We start from the raw sequence: 21873 nt of genomic DNA on the forward strand, positions 1-21873 counted from the left end.
TCCTTTGAGTAGGTCTTTAATACCTAAAATCGTGAGGAACGACTTCGTAGTAAAATAATTTTCTTCTGGCTCGGTGAAGCTCTACGATGATTAACAAGTAGTTTCCTTTTTATCTTATTCAGTTTTTTTGTTTTATTGTAATATAGAGTTAATGAAATCGCTAATATTAACCTCTATTTTTTTTATTATTTCGCAGATACATACTAAATACAGAAATATGCATATATCTTCAAGAAAGATATTCTGATTTTGAAATCCTTGAGCTAAACTTTTTCAAAGAGTGGCTGAGTGATGTAAGAAATCAAAACAAAAAAACATTTTCATGTGCCTTTATAGCAGGAGTGACATGCATACAAATGAACTGCAAGAAATTGAAGTTAGAAGCGAATGGCACCACAAAATATTTTTTGGACGTACAAGATGTTTTTGAAAATTTGTACAATTTGTATTACGAAGAGGAAAAATTGAAGGACGAACTTGGCAGAGGTGACGCTTCCATGGATTATGTGTTTCAATATGCCATAGACTTCGGTCTCATAGTTACTAGCCAATACAGGAATCCCCTTATCAAAAACTTGTACTCTCGTTCTTGCCGATGTGTAAGAAAATATGGATAATAATACATAAATTTTGTACATTTATATGAAACTTATATCTCTTATCATCTTTTCAGCGAAAAAGACTGACGATTCTATCTTGAAGCTGGAGAAGCATTTGAATATGCTTGCCATACCCCAATAGTTGCGAGCATGGACAAAGTCTACAACTCATTTGGTGAATATGAACAGGTTTGTAACCATAAAAATCTAGAAAATTTTCAAATTTTTTCAGTGACAGAAAAAAGTGTTTTTGTAGGTTATATATATGAGACCTTCTGAAAATGAATTAGCTAGTGAAGATGAAGATGGGCATGTGGTGGTGATAGTGGGAAATGCAAGGATTCGGATTGATGACGAAGTTACAAATTTTTTTGTGTTGCAAAACAGCTATGGCGAAAGTTTTGGATGTGCAGGGTATGCTTTAATACCTACTCATTTGGCAGATGAGTTTTGGGTACCTCTCGTCAATAATCAACAGCTCTCACTCCGAAAGCTGAAAAAATTTGGTATATAATTGCTTATTCTCTACCTTCTTTTGTATTTAGGTGAAAGTCATTGTGATTTTTCACACTTTACATTTTCAGTAAAAAATACAGCCGCTAGTCACACGTCTGTGCCAAGGAGGAAACCGAGGAAGGGTCGCAAAATTCGGGTTCCCGAGTGGGTTGAGGGGGAACTAAGGTAATGCAATCTCATGCACAAATATATCTTGAAATTATTTCCTACTGTTGGTTCCGCTTGTAAATTTTGCTACGAGTTGTGTTTTTTTTAATGTCGTTGTTTGAAAAATGTCTCGGTAAATGATAAACCAAACTTGGGTGATCTTGTTTTCCATATCAATGTTAAGATGCTTTATGAACATTTAACTTTCTTGGTTATATATATTGTTCCCTTGTGTTATTTTTTTGTAATCATATATATATATATATAATATATATATATATATATATATATATATATATATATATATATATATATATGATGTATCTTGGTTTGTTGACGGACCTATTTTTTAGATAAGATATTTTGTATAATTTTGGAATTCAGAAAGTATTGATCTCGTGGATAATTATTTTATAAATGCTAATGCAGTGAAAGATGGTGGTGGCTCTGCAGGTGATTCTGGAGATGCTCAGCTCAATCAGTGGTTCGACCTTTTTGCAAAATAATTAATTATATTATTATCTGGAGTTTTTTTATGTGTCATACTTAATGTTGTGGTCCATCTACATGTAGTAGATGTTTATGATCCATCTACATGTAGTAGATGTTTATGGTCCACTTGATGAATGTTCTATGTGTTGAGACCATGAGTTTGTCACACAATTTCCCATTTACCAAGCTCATTGGACTAATTTAAATTCTTGGACCAAATTATTATTTTAAAATTTAAGATAAAGGATTTCAAATGAGCGTATATCTTGTATTTTAAATACATCATTACTATCATTGTAGCTATATAAATGAACAAATGCATCCAACATAAATCCATCAAAGTAATCAAATTTATTTGAATTAGAAGATTTGTATTCGAGATAGTAATTGAAAAAATGACTCAAAAATAACTAATTGATATTTAAAATATATTGTTTAGTGAATTTGTTCGAATAAAGAAATGAATTTGTTATAATCGGAGGAGGAATTCAAGAAATCACACGATGGAGTCAAAATTTTGAAACTAAAAACAAATTATATGTCAGTCAGTCATTAGAGCAAGAGCTATAGTCATGAGACTCAGAAATCTTATTGCAATAAACACGTAGAACAAACCTGGAGCCAGGTAACCAAATGTTCCTGCAACAACTGTGAGAACCCGAATTTCCAGCATTCTAGCAGCAATGCAAAATTCCAGCATTCTCCTGCTTCATCGCTGGCAGCATGAGGCAATACAGCAGGGAATCCTAGTGAAGTTCGGCATGGCTTGCCCGCTTGTCGGCCACAGAGATCTAAGTTACCAGTAAACCTGTGCACGAGCAAAGATATTCAGATCAGTGTCAAAATCTTCAACTTTACCTAAGGATGACAAAATAAAAGGTTCTTGTTGGTGAAAACCTACAAACATAAGAAAAACAATCTGGTTGCTCATGAATTTGATGATCCAATAATAATTTGCAATAATATTTCCTTTTCAACTTATGGTAAAAAGGGACTTACGACGAGTTTCCAAACTTGCTTAGCACTCCAACTTTGGGGATTTCATATTTTCACCTGACAAGAAGATTGTAGACAAGTTCCTGAAGAAATTAATCAAGAGTGTCAAAATTTCATAGCTTTACCTAAAACAAATTTGCCTAAAAAATCAAAGCACAGAAATGATGAAAGCAGTGCCAGTCAACTTACAGATATTTCAATCGGGTTAATCGTCCTAATGAAGAGGGTATGGCACCTCTAAGTATATTGCTAGACAAATCCCTGTATGACGATAATTAATATCGATCACTCGAACACTTTAATCAAACAACAGGGCTTGTGATTAACAGATGAAACAATACAAAGTTCTTACAATATAGTCAACAGAGAAAGGTTTACAAAATTTGAGGGTATGCCTCCTTGAAATAGTTAGCCCCAAGATACCTACGTTAACAGTTTTAATTTCAAGAAATTAAACCTTACACATTGAAAAAAACAGGGTAAAAAAAACACATTGAAAAATATACAAAACATAACTCAGAAAATGAAAAGGGGGACGCTTTTCCACTTACAGAGCTCTGAGTTCGGAACAATTTGCAATTTCATAGGGAATGAAACCATGAAGACTATTCTGATGAAGTGCCCTACGTTAATGAATTAATGAAAATATAATCAAAATACGCATAGCACCAACCTTTGAATAAAAACATATAATAATAATTATGGGACTTACAATCTCTGTAATCGATTGAGTTTACCAATGATAGGAGATATAATCCCCTCAGACTGCATAAATGGCATGTTTCTAAAAGTAATCACACGAAACTATAAGCAAGATTGGAACAACCCCCCATAGGACAAGAAAGAAAAGGCTTGAACACTGATAAAAGAGCCACACACATAGATATTACTCTTGAATCTTGAGTGCCACAAGAAATACCAATCCATTTACAAGGAGAATCATCAGAATCGTTCCAGTTTCTCAGAAAATTCTTGCTGTCATTCAAACTGTTCTTCACTTCCAACAATGCAATCCCTAAGTGATGATACCCCTGTAAGAGCCCGGGTCATGGATGACCCGGAATATCAAATGAATTTCCAAATCCGAGTGAGTCTGCAGATGGATTCTTCTGGAGCCGGGCAGGTGAAGGCCCATACTTTACTCTCCGGGCAGTCACAGGCCCGGGCTCTTGTAATCTCCCGGGAACTTTCTACCCTTGATATGAGCACCGCACTCGAGTATACTAGCAGAATAGGGTGTGGGTGACTGCCCTATCTCTGACACCAGGCCGATGGGTTGACAAAATCAGATAGACGAGATATGACTAGTATATGAATTGACGTATCAGGATATAGGGTACAGTCAGCCGCCCTACTATAATTAGTAGGTAGCACGGAGAACGAGGTCATCATTACTTTTTCTACTATAAATATCAGGTTCTCTCTTTACATTTACATTCATTCATTCATTCACACCAATATCACAGCCATCACTTGGCTACATTGGTTTTATTGTTTGAGTACTCTGCTGACTTAAGCATCGGAGTGGTCACGCCGGACACCCCTCCGGCGCCCATTCACGAGTTCCTCTCCTTCTCTGCAGGTCATAGTGGAAGCTATAGCTCACAAGTTCATCTACTTTGCTCATTTTCCTGAACAACATTATAAATTATTGATTCGATCCGGTGGAGCACCCGACCCAGCTCACTCATTTCACTAGGATCGCATCATTGGCGCCGTCTGTGGGAAAGTGAGTTCAAGACGTAGATATGGTTTCCATTCAGAACTTAAGTCCGACCTCACGCTCGGCACTCAGTAAGCCCAACTCTGCTGGGCAAACATACAAGTCCGACCAGCTCGGCACTCAGATTTTATGTGGGTTTTATATGGGCTCAAAGCTCAGCAGCTATCCCGGATTGGCATGGAAGAACATTTTCTATGCACTCATTAGCATACAGCTATATTAGTCACCTAATTTAGCTCAACCAGAGAAGTTCCACTCTACCGAAAATGAATTTGGATTCAATATTTCCAGGTTAGTAATTTGGTTTTTAAACTATTATAGCAGGAGAAGCAAAATCTTGAAAGTCCGGGAGACACGAGGCCCCGACACTATATCTTAAGTCCGGGAGGTATGAGGCCCCGGCATCCGGCACTATATCTTAAGTCCGGGAGGTATGAGGCCCCGACATCCTATTTTAAGTCCAGGGATCCGTACCCTGGCTCGGGGCTCCGTACCTCGACCATTTATGAAGGCCAGGGCTCCGCACCCTGGTTATCTATTAAGTCCAGGGATCCGTACCCTGGCTCGGGGCTCCGTACCTCGACCATTTATGAAGGCCAGGGCTCCGCACCCTGGTTATCTATTAAGTTCAGGATCCGTACCCTGGCTCGGGGCTCCGTACCTCGACCATTTATGAAGGCCAGGGCTCCGCACCCTGGTTATCTATTAAGTCCAGGGCTCCGTACCCTGGCTCGGGGCTCCGTACCTCGACCATTTATGAAGGCCAGGGTTCCGCACCCTGGTTATCTATTAAGTCCAGGGATCCGTACCCTGGCTCGGGGCTCCGTACCTCGACCATTTATGAAGGCCAAGGCTCCGCACCCTGGTTATCTATTAAGTCCAAGGATCCGTCCCCTGGCTCGGGGCTCCGTACCTCGACAATTTATGAAGGCCAGGGCTCCGCACCCTGGTTATCTATTAAGTCCAGGGATCCGTACCCTGGCTCGGGGCTCCGTACCTCGACCATTTATGAAGGCCAGGGCTCCGCACCCTGGTTATCTATTAAGTCCAGGGGTCCGTACCCTGGCTCGGGGCTCCGTACCTCGACCATTTATGAAGGCCAGGGCTCCGCACCCTGGTTATCTATTAAGTCCATGGATCCGTACCCTGGCTCGGGGCTCTGCACCTCGATCATTCACAAGTCCCGGGACATGCTCCCCGGCCCAAGGCTCCGCATCATGGTTATTTATAAGCCCAGGTTCTCAAACCTGGCTCGGGGCTCCGCACCTCGACCACTCCCAAGTCCTGGGACTTGCTCCCCGGCCCAAGGCTCCGCATCTTGGTTATTTAGAAGCCCAGGGTTCTCAAACCTGTCTCGAGGCTCCGCACCTCGACCATTCCTAAGTCCGGGAGATATGAGGCTCCGACAATCTATTTTAAAGTCCATGAGACCCGAGACTCTGTCATCTTATCTCAAGTCCATGAGATACGAGACTCCGACATTTCATCTCATTTCTAGGAGACATGAAGCCCCCGATGCTTTTATAGAACAAGATTGATTATCTCTTTGGGAATCCAAGCATGACTGATCGGGACAGCGAGTATGACTCTAGCCCGACTATTTAAGGGATGTGTGATGATACCCCTGTAAGAGCCTGGGTCATGGATGACCCGGAATATCAAATGGATTCCCAAATCCGAGTGAGTCTGCAGATGGATTCTTCTGGAGCCGGGCAGGTGAAGGCCCATACTCTACTCTCCGGGCAGTCACAGGCCCGGGCTCTTGTAATCTCCCGGGAACTTTCTACCCGGGCCACCTCGATATGAGCACCGCACTCGAGTATACTAGCAGAATAGGGTGTGGGTGACTGCCCTATCTCTGACACCAGGCCGATGGGTTGACAAAATCAGATAGACGAGATATGACTAGTATATGAATTGACGTATCAGGATATAGGGTACAGTCAGCCGCCCTACTATAATTAGTAGGTAGCACGGAGAACGAGGTCATCATTACTTTTTCTACTATAAATAGCAGGTTCTCTCTTTACATTTACATTCATTCATTCATTCACACCAATATCACAGCCATCACTTGGCTACATTGGTTTTATTGCTTGAGTACTCTGCTGACTTAAGCATCGGAGTGGTCACGCCGGACACCCCTCCGGCGCCCATTCACGAGTTCCTCTCCTTCTCTTCAGGTCATAGTGGAAGCTATAGCTCACAAGTTCATCTACTTTGCTTATTTTCCTGAACAACATTATAAATTATTGATTCGATCCGGTGGAGCACCCGACCCAGCTCACCCATTTCACTAGGATCGCATCACTAAGAAAAACAAAAAAGAAAAAAAAAAATTTAAAATTTGAACAAACCCACCAAGATTTACCCATTTTAAAGAGAAACTGCACCAAAGATTCGATTTTTCCTTCAAAAAAGGTAATAAAAAGAAGTACCATACCATCTGGAGAGAGAGCTAAAGAGCATTCACGCAAAAGGGTTGCTGCCAAAGCAGCTGAGAAGAGCAAAACGAAAGAACACACTTTCATTTCTCAGATTCAAAATGTGAGTTTCCTGTGAATCTGCACATCAAGACAAGGTCTGAACTATGTTCTGAGCAATTTTACTCCAATATTTTTGTCTTTTAAATGGAGAAGAAATGCGACAAAGAAATGAAGAATGATAAAAAGCAAAAACAATTATCAGTTTTCGGAAGTGGGCAAAGGTATATAATGACTAGGCACAAGTCTAGATAAGAAGAATCGAGCATGGATTGTAAATGAATCCAGTGTATTTATAAGTTTTTTGAGACAGTTCGATAATTTTTTATTTGTATTTGAATTTATCGAGCTCGAGCTAAACTCGAACAATTTCAAAAATTTTTCGAATCGAACTCGAGCCAAAATTATTTTATTTGATAATTCACGAGTAGCTCACGAATTTTAATAGTTTATTAATATAACATAATATAATATATGTATATTCCGAGTCTTTCGAACTTTTTGAGCTTTCAAACCATCATTCTTGAACTTTTATGTCTGGGAAATAGTTCGAATGGCTTGCAAATATATTCGAACATTTCGAGCCGAAATCGATCAAAAAAATTTAAAATTTTCGAGTTTCGGGTCGAGATCGAACTATAATATACTTCATTCGAGTCTTAAATTTTTATTAATATCCAAATCGATTCATTTACACCTCTAATTATTCAAACATCCTTATGTCTTTCCTTGGTGTTGATTTTTGGGTTCAAGATTTTGAGATAATAATAATTATATTTTATATAATTTTTAACCTTTATAAGTTTTTTTCAATTAAAGAAAAATATTGTTATAATTAATCTTCTCATTTGAGATTTTTATACATAAATAAACTGGCATGGCCAATATTATGACATACTTATGTGTTCATATTTTGATAATTTCAAAGGCCTTTCTTATAGGATATACTAAAAAAAATATTAATTTTACTAAAATATGTACAAAAACTTTTTTTTATCTCCAAAATACAAACCAAATATCAAGCAAAAGCCTCCAATTTTATCTACAATTTTAAATTTTTATTGATATTTGAGCCATGAGACATACATAGCCATTGTCTTCGTTTATTTCATCTTACCCATGTGGGTATTGTCCTCATGATAGGATGGATGGCCAGATTTGTCAATGCATATATAGGACCCACTTTTTTTTTTGAAATTTTATGTATGGCAAGATCTTACCCGTTGAAATGAAGAGAGTGTAGTGCCCACATAGATAGGATCTCATTAACTGTTGTCTTCAGTGAGTGGAATTTAATAAACTCTCGCGCTAGACTCTGCGTGATATACACTCCCTCTATATGGTAAGATCAATATAAAAAAAACCAATGGATGAGAGTGTGAACGACATTCGAAATGATGGCGCGCGAGATTAAAAGTATTACAAAATAAAATCGAAGCTGCAGTTTTCGAGTCAAGCAAAATTTTTTGGCGGCGGATTGCATAGGTGTATTTTTTGGAATAAATAGTTTTAATAAAAATAACTTGCGCGCAAATGGTTGTGTTCGGTTTTAATAAAAATAACCTGCGCGCAAATGGTTGTGGGGACCCGGACGCTAATCAAGTTCTTAATCATCATTGGGACTAATTAATCAATTATAAAACATGGTCTAAAATTTTTTTCTTTTAAAATGCGGAACGTAGTGACATAAAACATACATATACACTTCTCAGTATATAAAAGTACAAATCCTGTACCACATACATTTATTCAACTAAGGTTTAAACAGCTAATGTCAAGTGTCCGACCCTATCTCTAATCCAAGTCCGGAGCCTCCACTCTAATCACGATCTTTCCTCATCTCCTGGACCCTGAACCTGTCCCACCTGTTGTCATGTACACATACAGACAAGAACAGCCGGATAACTCCGGTGAGAATAAATCCCAGTATAAATCAACGAAACATGCAATCATATAAACAAATATAAAGCATGTAATCAGGTAACAGTAATATGTATCAAAATCTGAAACATAATTACAATTCTACAATTCAGATTAGACTCAATCCTAGTCTAGGGATCCCGGTTTCCAAATGTGGTGTTCCTATATCGAATTCCGTAATAGAAGGAACTCTGATCCTATTACTCGATATAACCAAATATGGTGTTCCTATATCGAATTCCGTAATAGAAGAATTCCAATCCTATTTACTCGATAACCAACATCCGGTGTCCTGACCTAACCGTCATGGACTGTAGCTCTATCGCTAATATCCTTATCTTGAGACATCGTGCAATGTGCCCGTGGCGATCCCACCACTGTCAGACACTTCCGTCCCAAGATTTCTATACTATCTTGTGACATCGTGCAATGTTCCCGTGGCGATCCCACCACTATCAGGAACTTCTGTCACAAGATTACTCATCTGATACCTGCTATTTATAATTCCAGAGAACAAGTACATCAGTCAAATCAATGCAAATATCAATACAATAAAGTAAAGTATGTGATTTAGGGAAACTCAAGTCTAAACCGACTCAAGTCGATCTCCCAGTACCACATTGACTTATAACTTTCTTTCATCGGTTTCTGGCTCAGTCGAAGTCCTGAATTCACAGTCTGTCTGGCAATGACAATATCAATAATCTCATGTCAATATACATTTCAAATCAATAACAATCTGATCAATCTTGATTTAATTCAAAATCAACGGCATAACGGTACAATTTCAATATTCCCGTCAATACCAAATCCTCAGATCACAGTTACAATCCATAATCCATATCCAATACAATTCGTGATCCAATCACAATTCAAATCTGTCTGATATAAATCAATATACCCTAAAAATTCATAAGAATTCCATAATCAATCCGTTTCTTAATCTGACTTCGATTCTATGATGTCTAATATGTCAAGAACAACATATATGAGTTCCATTCAATTCTGACAGTATCATAATTCTAAAACATGTCAAAACGTAGTAAAACTTACGTCCAGTTGTAGCCTACGTCGATAGGAACTCAATACCAAAGTCGGATTCAAAATCAGACGGACGGATTTCTCACAAAAGGCGTAAGGATTTTTCTTAAACTTCCCTCGACCCTTTCTCGATTTCATACTGAATTTTCGAAGGAATCCTACTATGTATATATCCATGCATGCATACGTCGAGGTGGCCTCATCTTTGCAAAACATGTCGCACCGCAGGTGCGCTACATTCCGGACCGCTGGTGCGATCAGCGTACTGATCCACATCCATTTTCAGAAACTACGACCGCGGGTGCGGTCTTGTTGGCACCGCGGGTGCGGTCTTGTTTCTTACCGCGGGTGCGGTGACCCTACTGTATCAATTCCCAAAATTCCAGTAGCACGACCGCGAGTGCGGTCTAACCATGAGCGCGGGTGCGGTGTTGCTTCGGCAACACATTCAAAAATTCAGAATAAATGGCCGTACATTATCTTAAATCGTGTCTTCGTTGACCCTTCAATAATCACGTTAAATTATAAGTCAATAATCGTTAATGAACAGTGATTAATTTTCGGACATTACAATGGTTGTGTTTGGTCTTCGGGGGAATAATTTTGCCTTTAGAAATATATTCGGAAGAATGTCATGTGCATTTAGAATGGTCAAAACAAATCAATTACTCGAGCCGATTGATGAACTATCACAACTCGCTATTAGGTGGGATAGGTGGATTGGCTCACCATTTGGGCATGTGACCTATTTTATGTCATGGGGTGTGCTGACTCGATGAGATTTTCTAATTTTGCATTGAATTTTTAAGTACAAGATTGGTCGGCCCGTATTTTGGTTGGTCGTGATTTTGCCAACCAAACCAACCAGGGCTGGCTAAAAACCCGAAATTCCCGACCCTACCCGATTCCCATCCCATTCCCTTCCCGCAAATTTCCTGACCCACAGGTTCGGGATTTTTCCCGTCCCGATTTATTTTGGGAGAAGGGTAGGGTATATAATCTCCTCCCGACGGGATTTTCGTCCCGACCCGAAAAAATATTATTAAATTTTATATTATTTTTAATTAATAATATAGTTATAATTAACATTGTAACACCCCAATTAACAACTAAGTATTCGTAAAATAAAATTTAGTGATATATTTATGTTAAATAATATAAGTCTAATTTTTAGACAATAATTTAAAAACAAATAAATCATGAATATGATTTGGTATTATCTTATAACTAATTATGAGTCCTTTTATAAGTATCATTAACAATTAAGTTAAATGAATATTTAATTTTGGGTTTGGGCTTGAATATCATCCACAATATATTTAAATTGAATAATCAACCCTATAATTCACATTGATCTTTCACGTTGCACGCATCAGCGGCGTTGCAAGGCATAGAGAAGAAAACCCAAGAATCTTCCATCTCAAGGTCTCGAGAGATTTCAAAAAAAAAAATTCGGGATATCACATCCCTACCCAACAGGATCCCGAATGTTCGGGAACCCGAACATTCGGGTCCCTACACTTGTCGGGTACGGGATTGTGGAAAAAAAAGATTCCCAATTTTTATCGGGACGGGGATTGGCTATGATAATTACGGGACGGGTCTCTACCCGATCCCACCCCTAAAACCAACATCTTTTATGCGGCAAGGTCTGTAAATCCGCCTTACTTAACATATTTTGACAGCTCTTTATTTAATAATTTTATGTAAGAAAATTTTAATCATGTTTGTAGATACCAAATTTGAATATAAAAAATATTGAAGTAATTATTTTTAAAATGATAAATTATTATATTTTAGATAACCGATATATTGATGTAAATATATAATAATGAACCGATTAAACTGAACTACTAATTTGAAAATTACTCGAGTAAAAAAAAGCTCATAATCAAGTTGAAATAACCAATAAAGTGGAAAAAATACTTATCTGATCCTTTTGTAAAATTCAGCTCAAGTTTCAATGTTTTGGAATGGTGGAAAGATAATACAAAGACATTTCGAGGCTGTTCAAAGATCTTCAATGATGTTTTTTCAAACTACTAAAAAGAATTATAAAATTTGTATAAGTATCATAAATAAATAAATAAACTACTAAAAAATGAATTAAAGAGCATATTATTAAGGAATGGTCCGTGGGCTCGGTCTTGTCAGAATTTCCACGGGCTTGGCCGCTTTGATATGTTCTTGAGCTCGGTCTTTTTTTGAAGAGAATACGAGCTCTGACTTTTAAGAACTCTGGTCCATACGATGCATAACCCTTAACGAGTTAAGCCAATTTCAGAGATGTGCTTGGATCCCCAACGATTTTAGGAGACATCAATAATACATATATGTGTGTGTGTATAAACACACACTTCGTTTTGTTCCGATATACTATTTTCATCTCAATAATAAACATTTATATTTGATTTTGTTTCCGATTTCGATGTATATATTTTTTAAATTGAGTCTTTTTTTTAAATGTATCAAATGATGAATGGATTTTTGGTTTATATTAGGAAGGGAAAAAAGTTTATTATAGGATACAAAACTATTCCCTAAAAAACCAACATGGCACGAACTTTTCATAATTTCATTGATTATTCTATCATTATATTATATGGTTATCTTATAAAATCTAAAATATAATAATTTTAAAAATAATTACTTAGACATTTTTTATATTCAAATTTGATATCTACAAACATAATTATAATTTTCTCACATAAAATAACTTGTTATGTCAAATAAAACAGAGTAGGTCTTATATGAGACCGTCTCACGGATCTCAATCTGTGAGACGGGTCAACCATACGCATATTCACAATAAAAAATAATACTCTCAGCATAAAAAGTAATACTTTCTCATGGATTATCCAAATAAAGATCCGTCTCACAAAATAAGATCCGTAAGACCGTCTCACACAAGTTTTTACTAATAAAATATTAGAAAATTTCTTCTGAATATATTTCTAAAGGTAAAATTTCAAAATTATTCCCCCGAAGACCGAACGCAACCATTTGCGCGCGTGAGTTGTTTTTATTAAAACTATTTCTTCCATTCAAAATTTTGCTTGGCTGGGGAACTGCAGCTTGGATTTTATTTTTGTAATAATATTAATAAACAATCTCACGCGCCATCATTTCGAATGCCAGACACACTTTTATCCATTGGTTGTTTTACATGGATCTTACCATAGAGAGGCAGTGTAGTTCACGTAGAATCTAGCGCGATTGTTTGTTAAATTCCACTCAACTGAACGGCAACGGCTATGTATGTCTCATGGCTCAAATATCAATAAAAATTTAAAAAATGTACAGAAAATTGGAGGCTTTTGCTTGATATTTGGTTTGTATTTTGGGGGATAACTTTTTGTGTATTTTATTTTTAATTTAATTTCGACCGATTATTTAATTAAGAAAATATTTTCTTTATGCGTATTTGATATACATATAAAAAGATCATTTTTTTAATTAAATAGTTGATCGATGTTATTTTACAAATTTTCTCTAATTTTTTTTTAAAATTTTTTGTACATATTTTAGTAAAATTAATATTTTTAAGATATATCCTATAAAAAAGGCTTTGAAATTATCAAAAATATGAACACATAAGTATGTCATAATATTGGCCATGACAATTTATTTAAGTATGAAAATATCAAATTTAAGATGAAAAGAATAATTATAATGAATTTTTCTTTAATTGAGAAAAACTTATAACGTTTAAAAATTATATAAAAAAGAGAATTATTAGTATCTCAAAATCTTGAACCCAAAAATCAACATCAAAGAAAGCCATAACGATGTTTGAATAATTAGATGTGTACACGAATCAAGTTGAATATTAGTAAACATTTAAGATTCAAATGAAGTATATTATAGTTCGAGCTCGATTTGAAACTCGAAAATTTTAAATTTTTTTCTTCGAGTTCGGCTCGAAATATTCGAATATATCTGCAAGCCATTAGAACTATTTCCCAAACATAAAGGTTCGAGAATGATGGTTCGAAAGCTCGAAAAGTTCGAAAGACTCGGAATATACATATATTATAGTATATTAATAAAATATTGAAGTTCTTGAGCTACTCGTGAACTATCAAACTAAATAATTTTGGCTCGAATTCTGTTCGAAAAAAGTTCGAACTTGTTCGAGTTTAGCTCGAGCTCAATAAATTCAAATACAAAACTCGAAAAAATTGTAAATATGTTCGATTTGTTTACCGTGTTTGATTCTTCAACTTAAAATCTTATCTAGACTTGTGCCTAATCATTATAGATTTTTACTAGTAAACGCAGTGTAATTATACCTTTGCCCACTTCCAAAAACCTATCATTATTTTTGCTTTTTATCATTCTTCATTTCTTTGTCGCATTTCTTCTCCATTTAAAACTAAAATTTGAAAGAAAAATATTGGAGTAAAATTGCTCAGAACATAGTTCAGACCTTGTCTTGAGGTGCAGATTCACAGGAAACTCACATTTTGAATCTGAGAAATGAAAGTGTGTTATTTCGTTTTGCTCTTCTCAGCTGCTTTGGCAGCAACCCTTTTGCGTGAATGCTCTTTAGCTCTCTCTCCAGATGGTATGATACTTCGTTTTATTACCTTTTTTGAAGGAAAAATCGAATCTTTGGTGCAGTTTCTCTTTAAAAAGGGTAAATCTTGATGGGTTTGTTCCCATTTTAATTTTTTTTTTATTTTTTGTTTTTCTTAGGGATTGCATTGTTGGAAGTGAAGAACAGTTTGAATGACAGCAAGAATTTTCTGAGAAACTGGAACGATTCTGATGATTCTCCTTGTAAATGGATTGGTATTTCTTGTGGCACTCAAGATTCAAGAGTAATATCTATGTGTGTGGCTCTTTTATCAGTGTTCAAGCCTTTCTTTTTCTTTTCTTTCCTTTTTTTTTAATCTTTTGTCCTATGGGGTTGTTCCAATCTTGCTTAAAGTTCCGTGTGATTACTTGTAGAAACTTGCCATATATGCAGTTTGAGGGGATTATATCTCCTATCATTGGTAAACTCAATCGGTTACAGAGATTGTAAGTTCCATAATTATTATTATATGTTTTTATTCAAAGGTTGGTGCTACTGCGTATTTTGATTATATTTTCATTGATTCATTAACATAGGGCACTTCATCAGAATAGTCTTCATGGTTTCATTCCCTATGAAATTGCAAATTGTTCCGAACTAAGAGCTCTGTAAGTGGAAAAGCGTCCCCCTTTTTCATTTTCTTAGTTATGTTTTGTATATTTTTCAATTTGTCTTTTTACCCATTTTCTTGAAATTAAAACTGTTAATGTAGGTATCTTCGGGCTAACTATTTTCAAGGAGGCATACCCTCAAATATTGGAAACCTTTCTATGTTGACTATATTGTAAGAACCTTGTATCGTTTCATCTGTTAATCACAAGCCCTGTTGTTTGATTAAAGTGTTCGAGTGATCGATATTAATTATCGTTATACAGGGATTTGTCTAGCAATACACTTAGAGGTGCCATACCCTCTTCGTTAGGACGATTAACCAGATTGAAATATCTGTAAGTTGACTGGTACTGCTTTCATCATTTATGTGCTTTTATTTTTTAGGCAAATTTGTTAAGGTAAAGCTATGAATTTTTGACACTGTTAATTAATTTCTTCAGGAACTTGTCTACAAACTTCTTGTCAGGTGAAATCCCCGAAGTTGGAGTGCTAAGCAAGTTTGGAAACTCGTCGTAAGTCCCTTTTTACCGTAAGTTGAAAATGAAATATTATGGCAAATTATTATTGGATCATCAAATTCATGAGCAACCAGATTGTTTTTCTTATGTTCGTTGGTTTTCACCAACAAGAACTTTCTTATTTTGTCATCCTTAGGTAAAGTTGAAGATTTTGACACTGATCTGCATATCTATGCTCGTGCACAGGTTTACTGGTAACTTAGATCTCTGTGGCCGACAAGCAGGCAAGCCATGCCGAACCTCACTAGGATTCCCTGCTGTATTGCCTCATGCTGCCAGCGATGAAGCAGTAGGTATTAACATCATCATTTGACAATGTGATTGCAACCTAATTATTGACTTTAAACTGAAGTTCTAAGGTTCCCATTTTGAGAATATGCTTCTCTATCCAGTGCCTGAGGGACGATCCTCCCACTTCATCAAAGGAGCTGTGATTGGTGCAATATCCGCGTTAGGCCTTGCGTTTATTTTGCTTTCTGGCTTTCTCTGGATTTGGTTGCTGTCAAAGAAAGAAAGGGCTATTAAGAGATATACCGAAGTGAAGAAGCAAGTCTACAAAGAACCAAGTAAAAAAGATTCCTATAATAATCTTGCAAAATTTTTAATCTTCTAGTTGGTCTTTCATGGTTTGTTTTTCTTTTTATTTTTCTAGGTGCCAAGCTTATCACTTTCCATGGTGATCTTCCATACCCTTCTTGTGAGCTAGTAGAAAAAATTGAATCCCTTAACGAAGAGGATATCGTTGGTGCTGGAGGATTTGGGACTGTGTACAGAATGGTTATGAACGATTGTGGAACGTTTGCTGTCAAGAAAGTCGATCGTACACGAGAAGGTTCAGATCAAGTTTTCGAGAGGGAGCTGGAAATCTTAGGTAGCGTCAAGCATATTAATCTAGTCAACCTCAGAGGTTACTGTAGGCTTCCCACGGCAAAGCTCTTGATCTATGACTATTTATCCATGGGTAGCTTAGACGATTTCTTGCATGGTATGCTTTCAACTTTTCTCCTCGAACCACTAACTTTAAGTCAAATAGTTACTTGTAAGAAAGATTATATGCTATTCATTGACTTTTTGCGTGGCTTTTAGAAGAATATTGGGTAGAGAACAGATCCTTGAATTGGGCTGCTCGATTAAGGATCGCCACCGGTTCTGCGAGAGGATTAGCTTACCTACATCATGATTGCTGCCCTAAAATAGTTCATCGTGATATAAAGTCTAGCAATATACTACTCGACGAGAACCTTGAGCCTCATGTTTCGGACTTCGGTCTTGCCAAACTGTTGGTTGACGAGGATGCTCATGTCACAACTGTTGTTGCAGGAACATTTGGTTACCTGGCTCCAGGTTTGTTCTACGTGTTTAATGCACTAAGATTTCTGAGTCTCATGACTAGCGATCATCGATTGCTCTACAAAAGTTTTTTTTTAAAAAGAAACGGTGTTATGGTACTATGTTTGCTTGAAGAAAATTCAAAACCCTTCCCGAAATCCTCATCAATAACAAAACTTATCATGTTCTTTATTTAAACGTGGAACAGAATATCTGCAGAGTGGAAGAGCCACAGAGAAGTCGGATGTCTACAGCTTTGGCGTCTTACTGCTAGAACTCATAACCGGAAAACGCCCCACTGATCCGACCTTTGTCAGGCGTGGATTAAATGTTGTTGGTTGGGTATGTCAAGCCAACCTTTTTTCAATCTTGTTACCAGCAAATGTATAAAATCAGAAGCAGCAAAATCAGACTGTTAGTGGCTGTATAACTGTATTGTGGTAGAAAAGCTTAATCATTTCACATTAAAATGATGTACAGATGAACACCCTTTTGAGAGAGAATCGATTGGAGGACATGTTGGATAAAAGGTGCGCTGATGCAGATGTAGAGACGGTAGAGGCAATCGTAGATATAGCAGCAGAATGCACTGATGCTAATCCAGATGACCGCCCCTCGATGCAACAAGTACTTCAGTTTTTGGAGCAAGAGGTCATGTCACCTTGTATGAGTGAATTTGTGGAGTCTCCATCCGATAAATCTTGATTGATTGCTAATTATCAGTTAACCTATCGTTTTAGAAGCATGCTAAACCAATGATTTTTTTTTTTCCTGATACCCATTGTCTCGTGGGTATTATGATTATGATTCTCGTGTTCATCGGACTGAGTTGTATTCGCACATTCAAGTTGAATGTGCATTTTCTCTTTGGTACTCACATTGCCTTGTAGATTATTTTTGTTTTGTATTGTATCTAATGTTTTGGATGGAAGAAACCAGTTTTGATCATTCATGGAATTAAGTTGTACTGTTGGCACTGATTTGAAATGAAATCAGATCATTTCTTAAAATTTTCCAAGAAATGAAATAGAACATCATCCTGTGAAATCACAATCAAAACCGTTCAAACATGGATAACAACAGTGTACTTCAAATCACTGTCAAACAATATTGAATTTATTTCCAAAAGAAAATGAAAGATCCAAATCAACCTTCTGTAAAGTTATTGTATGATTAAATATACAGAGTTTCACAACTTAATTTATTTCCAAAAGAAAATGAAAGAAACTGAATTTTTCTTGAACGTTTTATAGATTTTGACAAGAATTGGAATTGGAACATTTGCAAATTGGAGTTGACGTCTCTGAGCAATATGGTTTCCGCTCCAAACTGGAAGCATTGGTTCTGAACTGTCGATTTCGAAATTGTGGTCATTCCTACACGTAACAAAGATATGTATCAAAGAAATCAAGGAATGAAGAGGCCACATCAACATAAATCGTTCTAGCATTCAATTGCACGACGACATAATCCAAAGGCGTTTATAAAGATTGTCACTAAACCATATAGAAAACTAGTCAAAATCACAACACAACAAAAGAACACAATGAAAGGAGCCATTTCTAACATAGGACAGGAACACAACTTTCTGAGTCCTAAAGATGGGATATTATTCATACTTTGTATGCTGTAATGAATATGCTACACGTGAAAACAGATGACAGAGAAGTCCCGGAAGTGCACCTTATGGAGCTCAGTACCAGAAACTAAAGCCATGTTCCTCAGCTGGAAACAAAAGGTAATTGGAATTTGCAGGTGACAGGCAGTACTCGCTTGGAGAAAACTCTGATCCATCAAGCTCAAAAGCATGTGAAGAATCACCAGATTCCGTGAGAGGTGAATTTATCATATTCGAGAAACATGGACTAATTGTATCAGTTACATTACTTCTGGCCGAGCTATGGTTCTTGTTCTTATCACCAACTACTGACACATTGGATTCTTGGTGTCTTTCCAGCAGAATTCCAGAAAACTCTTCAGCATCACAAATTTGTGAGTTTTGCTTCTCATTACATAAAACAAACTTGTTATCTTTAAGGTGTAGAACCTATAAGAAAAAACAAACATTAGAAAACATGTCATATGATATAAGAACGTAAAACTCGAGAGTAACTAATCACCACCTCCATTTTTAGTTTATCGTTGACATTGAGAAGATTATCATAGTCAGTTTTCAGGCTATCATAGCTTGCAAGTAATATCTCATAATCTGTTTCCAGCTGCTTTGTCTTGCAACGTGCTCGACGGTTCTGAAACCATACTGCAATCTGTCGAGGCTGCACGCCGAGCTCTTTTGCTAGCTGGATCTTTCTTTCTGGTTCGAGTTTATTATCTACTTCAAAACTCCTCTCAAGAAACTGGATTTGATCGATTGAGAGGCGACTCCTTTTTTCCGTTTCGTTAAAATACTCATCAAAAACTTCGTCTACGATCTCTTCTTGGTCACAGGAGTAAAGATATGAGTTTCTTGATTTGTTCACCCCAACAGCTCCAAAACTAACCATGGTACCGGATCCTGGCCACAAAGCAGACTCGAAATACATCAGACAATGATACTAGACTTGACTGAAGCTAACAAACCATTCACAACATAGCTTCAAACAAAAATTCGAGAAATATTACAGTCGTTTTCGATAGGCTATTACAGAAGCAAAATGGTTCTTTTTTTTTAAAAAAAAAAAAGTCAACAAAATGGTTAGTCGTTGAGAATTGCAAACACCGTGAGTACTGAGTATTGGATCGAAGAACACCTTCAACAAAAATGAAGATTCTCAAAAAATAGAATAAATAAGTCAAAGCGAGTTAATTCAAGAAAGGAGACAAAAAAAAACAAAGAAATCAAATACCGGAAGACGAGTTTGCACCTGATTTAGCGAGGATTGGATCGAGAGGCCGATCGCAACAAGGCCTCTTGCGTTTCTGCGTCTGCTTCTTTGTATCACTGGTGATCCAATCCGCCATGGCCGATTAAATTGACTTCAAGCAGTATAACGATAATGAGATTTCCAAGAACCGGCACGAAAACAACTACTTTTTTCTAATTTATATCTTTCCCTTGAATCTCTACAACAAACCCTTTTCCCGCTGTGGATTTCGAGAAATGGGAATCAAATTTTATGACGAAAGAAGCTGGTGATGATGATCTCTGTGATATGGGAAGTGTGCGAACAACGGCTGCTCGTGACATCCTCCATCTTTCTACACTTTATTCAGCAAAAATTCACTTTTTCTTCCGAAATTTTTGTAGATGTCCAGAATTTCAAATTCTGAACAAGGAAAAATCCACCGGCGGTTCTGAAGGAGAATATCTAGTAAGGTATCATAATTCTTCACTTCTTTCTGGGTGGAAAAGAACGAAGATTTGACGTTTATTATCCAAAAGAGAAGATCGAATTCGCGTTTCCTGTTTGATATTATAATTTTTTTTCGCAAAATTCCAAAGAACTACCGGCGCGAGAGATGAGATGGTGCTCCAGAAGAAGAAGACAAAAGACGAATATAATGGCAAGAAAGTGTGTGGCTGATGATATCTGACGTTAGCCTTTACGAGACTTAATATTCCATGTTTTTTTTAATCAGGTTCTAAAAAATCGTTAAAAGTCATGAAACGTGGATGTCGAGCTCCAATTTTTTCAAACTTAAGCGAGATTCACACATGTTTAAACATTAAAAATGTTTTTATCTTTAATGTAATTATAATTATCTCAAACGCTCTGAAGTTGGATGTTTTTGTCGAGTTTCAAACTTAAACGTGTTTAAACGGAGTTTAAACGTGTTTTTTAAAACACTATTTTTAATCAGTTTTATGGATTTTTATTCGAAAAACAAAATAACCGACAATAAAATAATTAAAAATAAATTTTTTTTGAAAGGATTTCACGTATCTAAAAATTAACCGATGACAAAATAATAACACCTAATTATACGACGAAGGAAAAGTTTAAAAAGTCAAAGTGCATTTATAATTTTTTTGATAATATTAACAAGTTAGTGGCTTTTGCGTGCACCACCATCCCAAACTCATCCATTACACACCTAGCAAATTATGTATTGACCCATTCAGTTTTGACTCGAAAAGTGTTTTCTTTTCCTTCTAAATTAATTTCTATAATTTCCAAAAATAAAGAATTAAAAAAATAATTAATGGTATTAACAAGAGATCCACGATTACATCATCTTGCAAAAAAAGAAAAATTAATAATAATAATAATAATAATCCTAGTACTCGATATTTAGAGTGAATTTAGTTATAATTATGCCACTCAAATTTTTTAAACGGTATACCAGCTCAAGTTATCATGTTTCGATTTATCTACTTTATCACACACAACACACACACATATATATATTAAAAATAAATAAATAAAAATAAGATCTAATGTTACTAAAATAATATTTTTAATAATGCTCAAAATCAAAATAATATATATATATATATAATCAAAAAATAAAAAAAAATATTTTTTAAAGGAAAAAAACGATTTTTTTAAATTAAAATTTGGGGATCGGTCGGACCGGTTCGTGACCAGTTTTGGCCTGTTTTTATCGTATGGTCCAATTTTAATTTATAGTATTTTCTACTACACAAATACACAAGGTATAATCGGCTCTTAACATCATTGTTTGGCAAAATGAAAAATACATAAAATATTACATAAATTGGCATCCTTTTTTGGACATTAATTTGTTTCACCAAACAAGGCGTAGTGTCTATATAAATATAAAGACAGCTATGTTCAATTTTAAACATAAATAGTAATGGTGGCCATGTTCGTGTTTGCTTACATTATATATCACTCCTTGAAAATGATAGCGACGTTCGATATTACAAATAATTGATTTATTCCAACTATAAAATTTAATCCGACTCACTATAGACAAGGTCATTCCCGATTCTTAGCTGCACCCGTTTGGTTTT

At 36.1% G+C, this 21873-nt stretch overlaps 2 protein-coding genes, 1 long non-coding RNA gene and 1 pseudogene across 7 annotated transcripts in view; 1 reads left to right on the forward strand and 3 right to left on the reverse strand.

Moving 5' to 3' along the window:
• LOC140819421 (uncharacterized) overlaps positions 1-16902 on the reverse strand; it is a 41807-nt gene extending 24905 nt beyond the window's left edge. Inside the window, exon 1 of the long non-coding RNA XR_012115224.1 lies at positions 16796-16902. This is a non-coding gene — a long non-coding RNA (uncharacterized lncRNA). The remainder of the gene's footprint in view (positions 1-16795) is intronic.
• Positions 2251-7258, reverse strand: LOC140820123 (uncharacterized; annotated as a pseudogene).
• Positions 14206-17913, forward strand: LOC140819413 (LRR receptor-like serine/threonine-protein kinase FEI 1). 3 transcript variants are annotated; one of them, XM_073179496.1, is made up of 13 exons: positions 14206-14484; positions 14616-14751; positions 14871-14942; positions 15033-15104; positions 15209-15280; positions 15372-15443; positions 15549-15620; positions 15813-15919; positions 16019-16192; positions 16279-16611; positions 16716-16970; positions 17164-17297; positions 17436-17913. In XM_073179496.1, exons 1-13 carry the CDS (start codon positions 14397-14399, stop codon positions 17658-17660), a joined length of 1812 nt encoding a protein of 603 aa, XP_073035597.1. In that variant the 5' UTR covers positions 14206-14396; the 3' UTR covers positions 17661-17913. The 3 variants fall into 3 exon arrangements, with proteins under 3 accessions (XP_073035597.1, XP_073035596.1, XP_073035598.1); XM_073179495.1 differs by having other exon boundaries at positions 14208-14484; positions 16713-16970; positions 17436-17911; XM_073179497.1 differs by lacking the exon at positions 15209-15280 and having other exon boundaries at positions 14208-14484; positions 16713-16970; positions 17436-17911.
• Positions 17914-18049: 136 nt separating this feature from the next.
• LOC140819417 (homeobox-leucine zipper protein ATHB-20-like) lies at positions 18050-20469 on the reverse strand. 3 transcript variants are annotated; one of them, XM_073179501.1, is made up of 4 exons: positions 19802-20465; positions 19079-19470; positions 18639-19002; positions 18050-18331 (listed from the first exon to the last, which is right to left on the reverse strand). In XM_073179501.1, the coding sequence occupies exons 1-3, from the start codon at positions 19914-19916 to the stop codon at positions 18649-18651; spliced, it is 861 nt and encodes a 286-aa protein (XP_073035602.1). In that variant the 5' UTR covers positions 19917-20465; the 3' UTR covers positions 18050-18331; positions 18639-18648. The 3 variants fall into 3 exon arrangements, with proteins under 3 accessions (XP_073035602.1, XP_073035603.1, XP_073035601.1); XM_073179502.1 differs by lacking the exon at positions 18050-18331 and having other exon boundaries at positions 18386-19002; positions 19820-20469; XM_073179500.1 differs by lacking the exon at positions 18050-18331 and having other exon boundaries at positions 18386-19002.
• Between the last annotated feature and the right edge of the window lie 1404 nt (positions 20470-21873).

This window comes from Primulina eburnea, chromosome 18 (genome assembly GCF_022965805.1).
Source record: "Primulina eburnea isolate SZY01 chromosome 18, ASM2296580v1, whole genome shotgun sequence".
NCBI classification, from domain to species: domain Eukaryota; kingdom Viridiplantae; phylum Streptophyta; class Magnoliopsida; order Lamiales; family Gesneriaceae; genus Primulina; species Primulina eburnea.

Excerpts from the sequence above, each read along its gene's own strand:
- LOC140819413 (XM_073179495.1), top strand. The coding sequence starts at position 14,397 with ATGAAAGTGTGTTATTTCGTTTTGCTCTTCTCAGCTGCTTTGGCAGCA. Across the intron at positions 14,752-14,870 it reads GATTCAAGAGTAATATCTAT|AAACTTGCCATATATGCAGT; the intron begins GTGTGTGGCTCT and ends GATTACTTGTAG. Across the intron at positions 16,971-17,163 it reads ATTTGGTTACCTGGCTCCAG|AATATCTGCAGAGTGGAAGA; the intron begins GTTTGTTCTACG and ends AACGTGGAACAG.
- LOC140819417 (XM_073179501.1), bottom strand. The coding sequence starts at position 19,916 with ATGGCGGATTGGATCACCAGTGATACAAAGAAGCAGACGCAGAAACGC. Across the intron at positions 19,471-19,801 it reads AGGTGCAAACTCGTCTTCCG|GATCCGGTACCATGGTTAGT; the intron begins GTATTTGATTTC and ends CTTTGTGGCCAG. Across the intron at positions 19,003-19,078 it reads ACGATAAACTAAAAATGGAG|GTTCTACACCTTAAAGATAA; the intron begins GTGGTGATTAGT and ends TTTTTCTTATAG.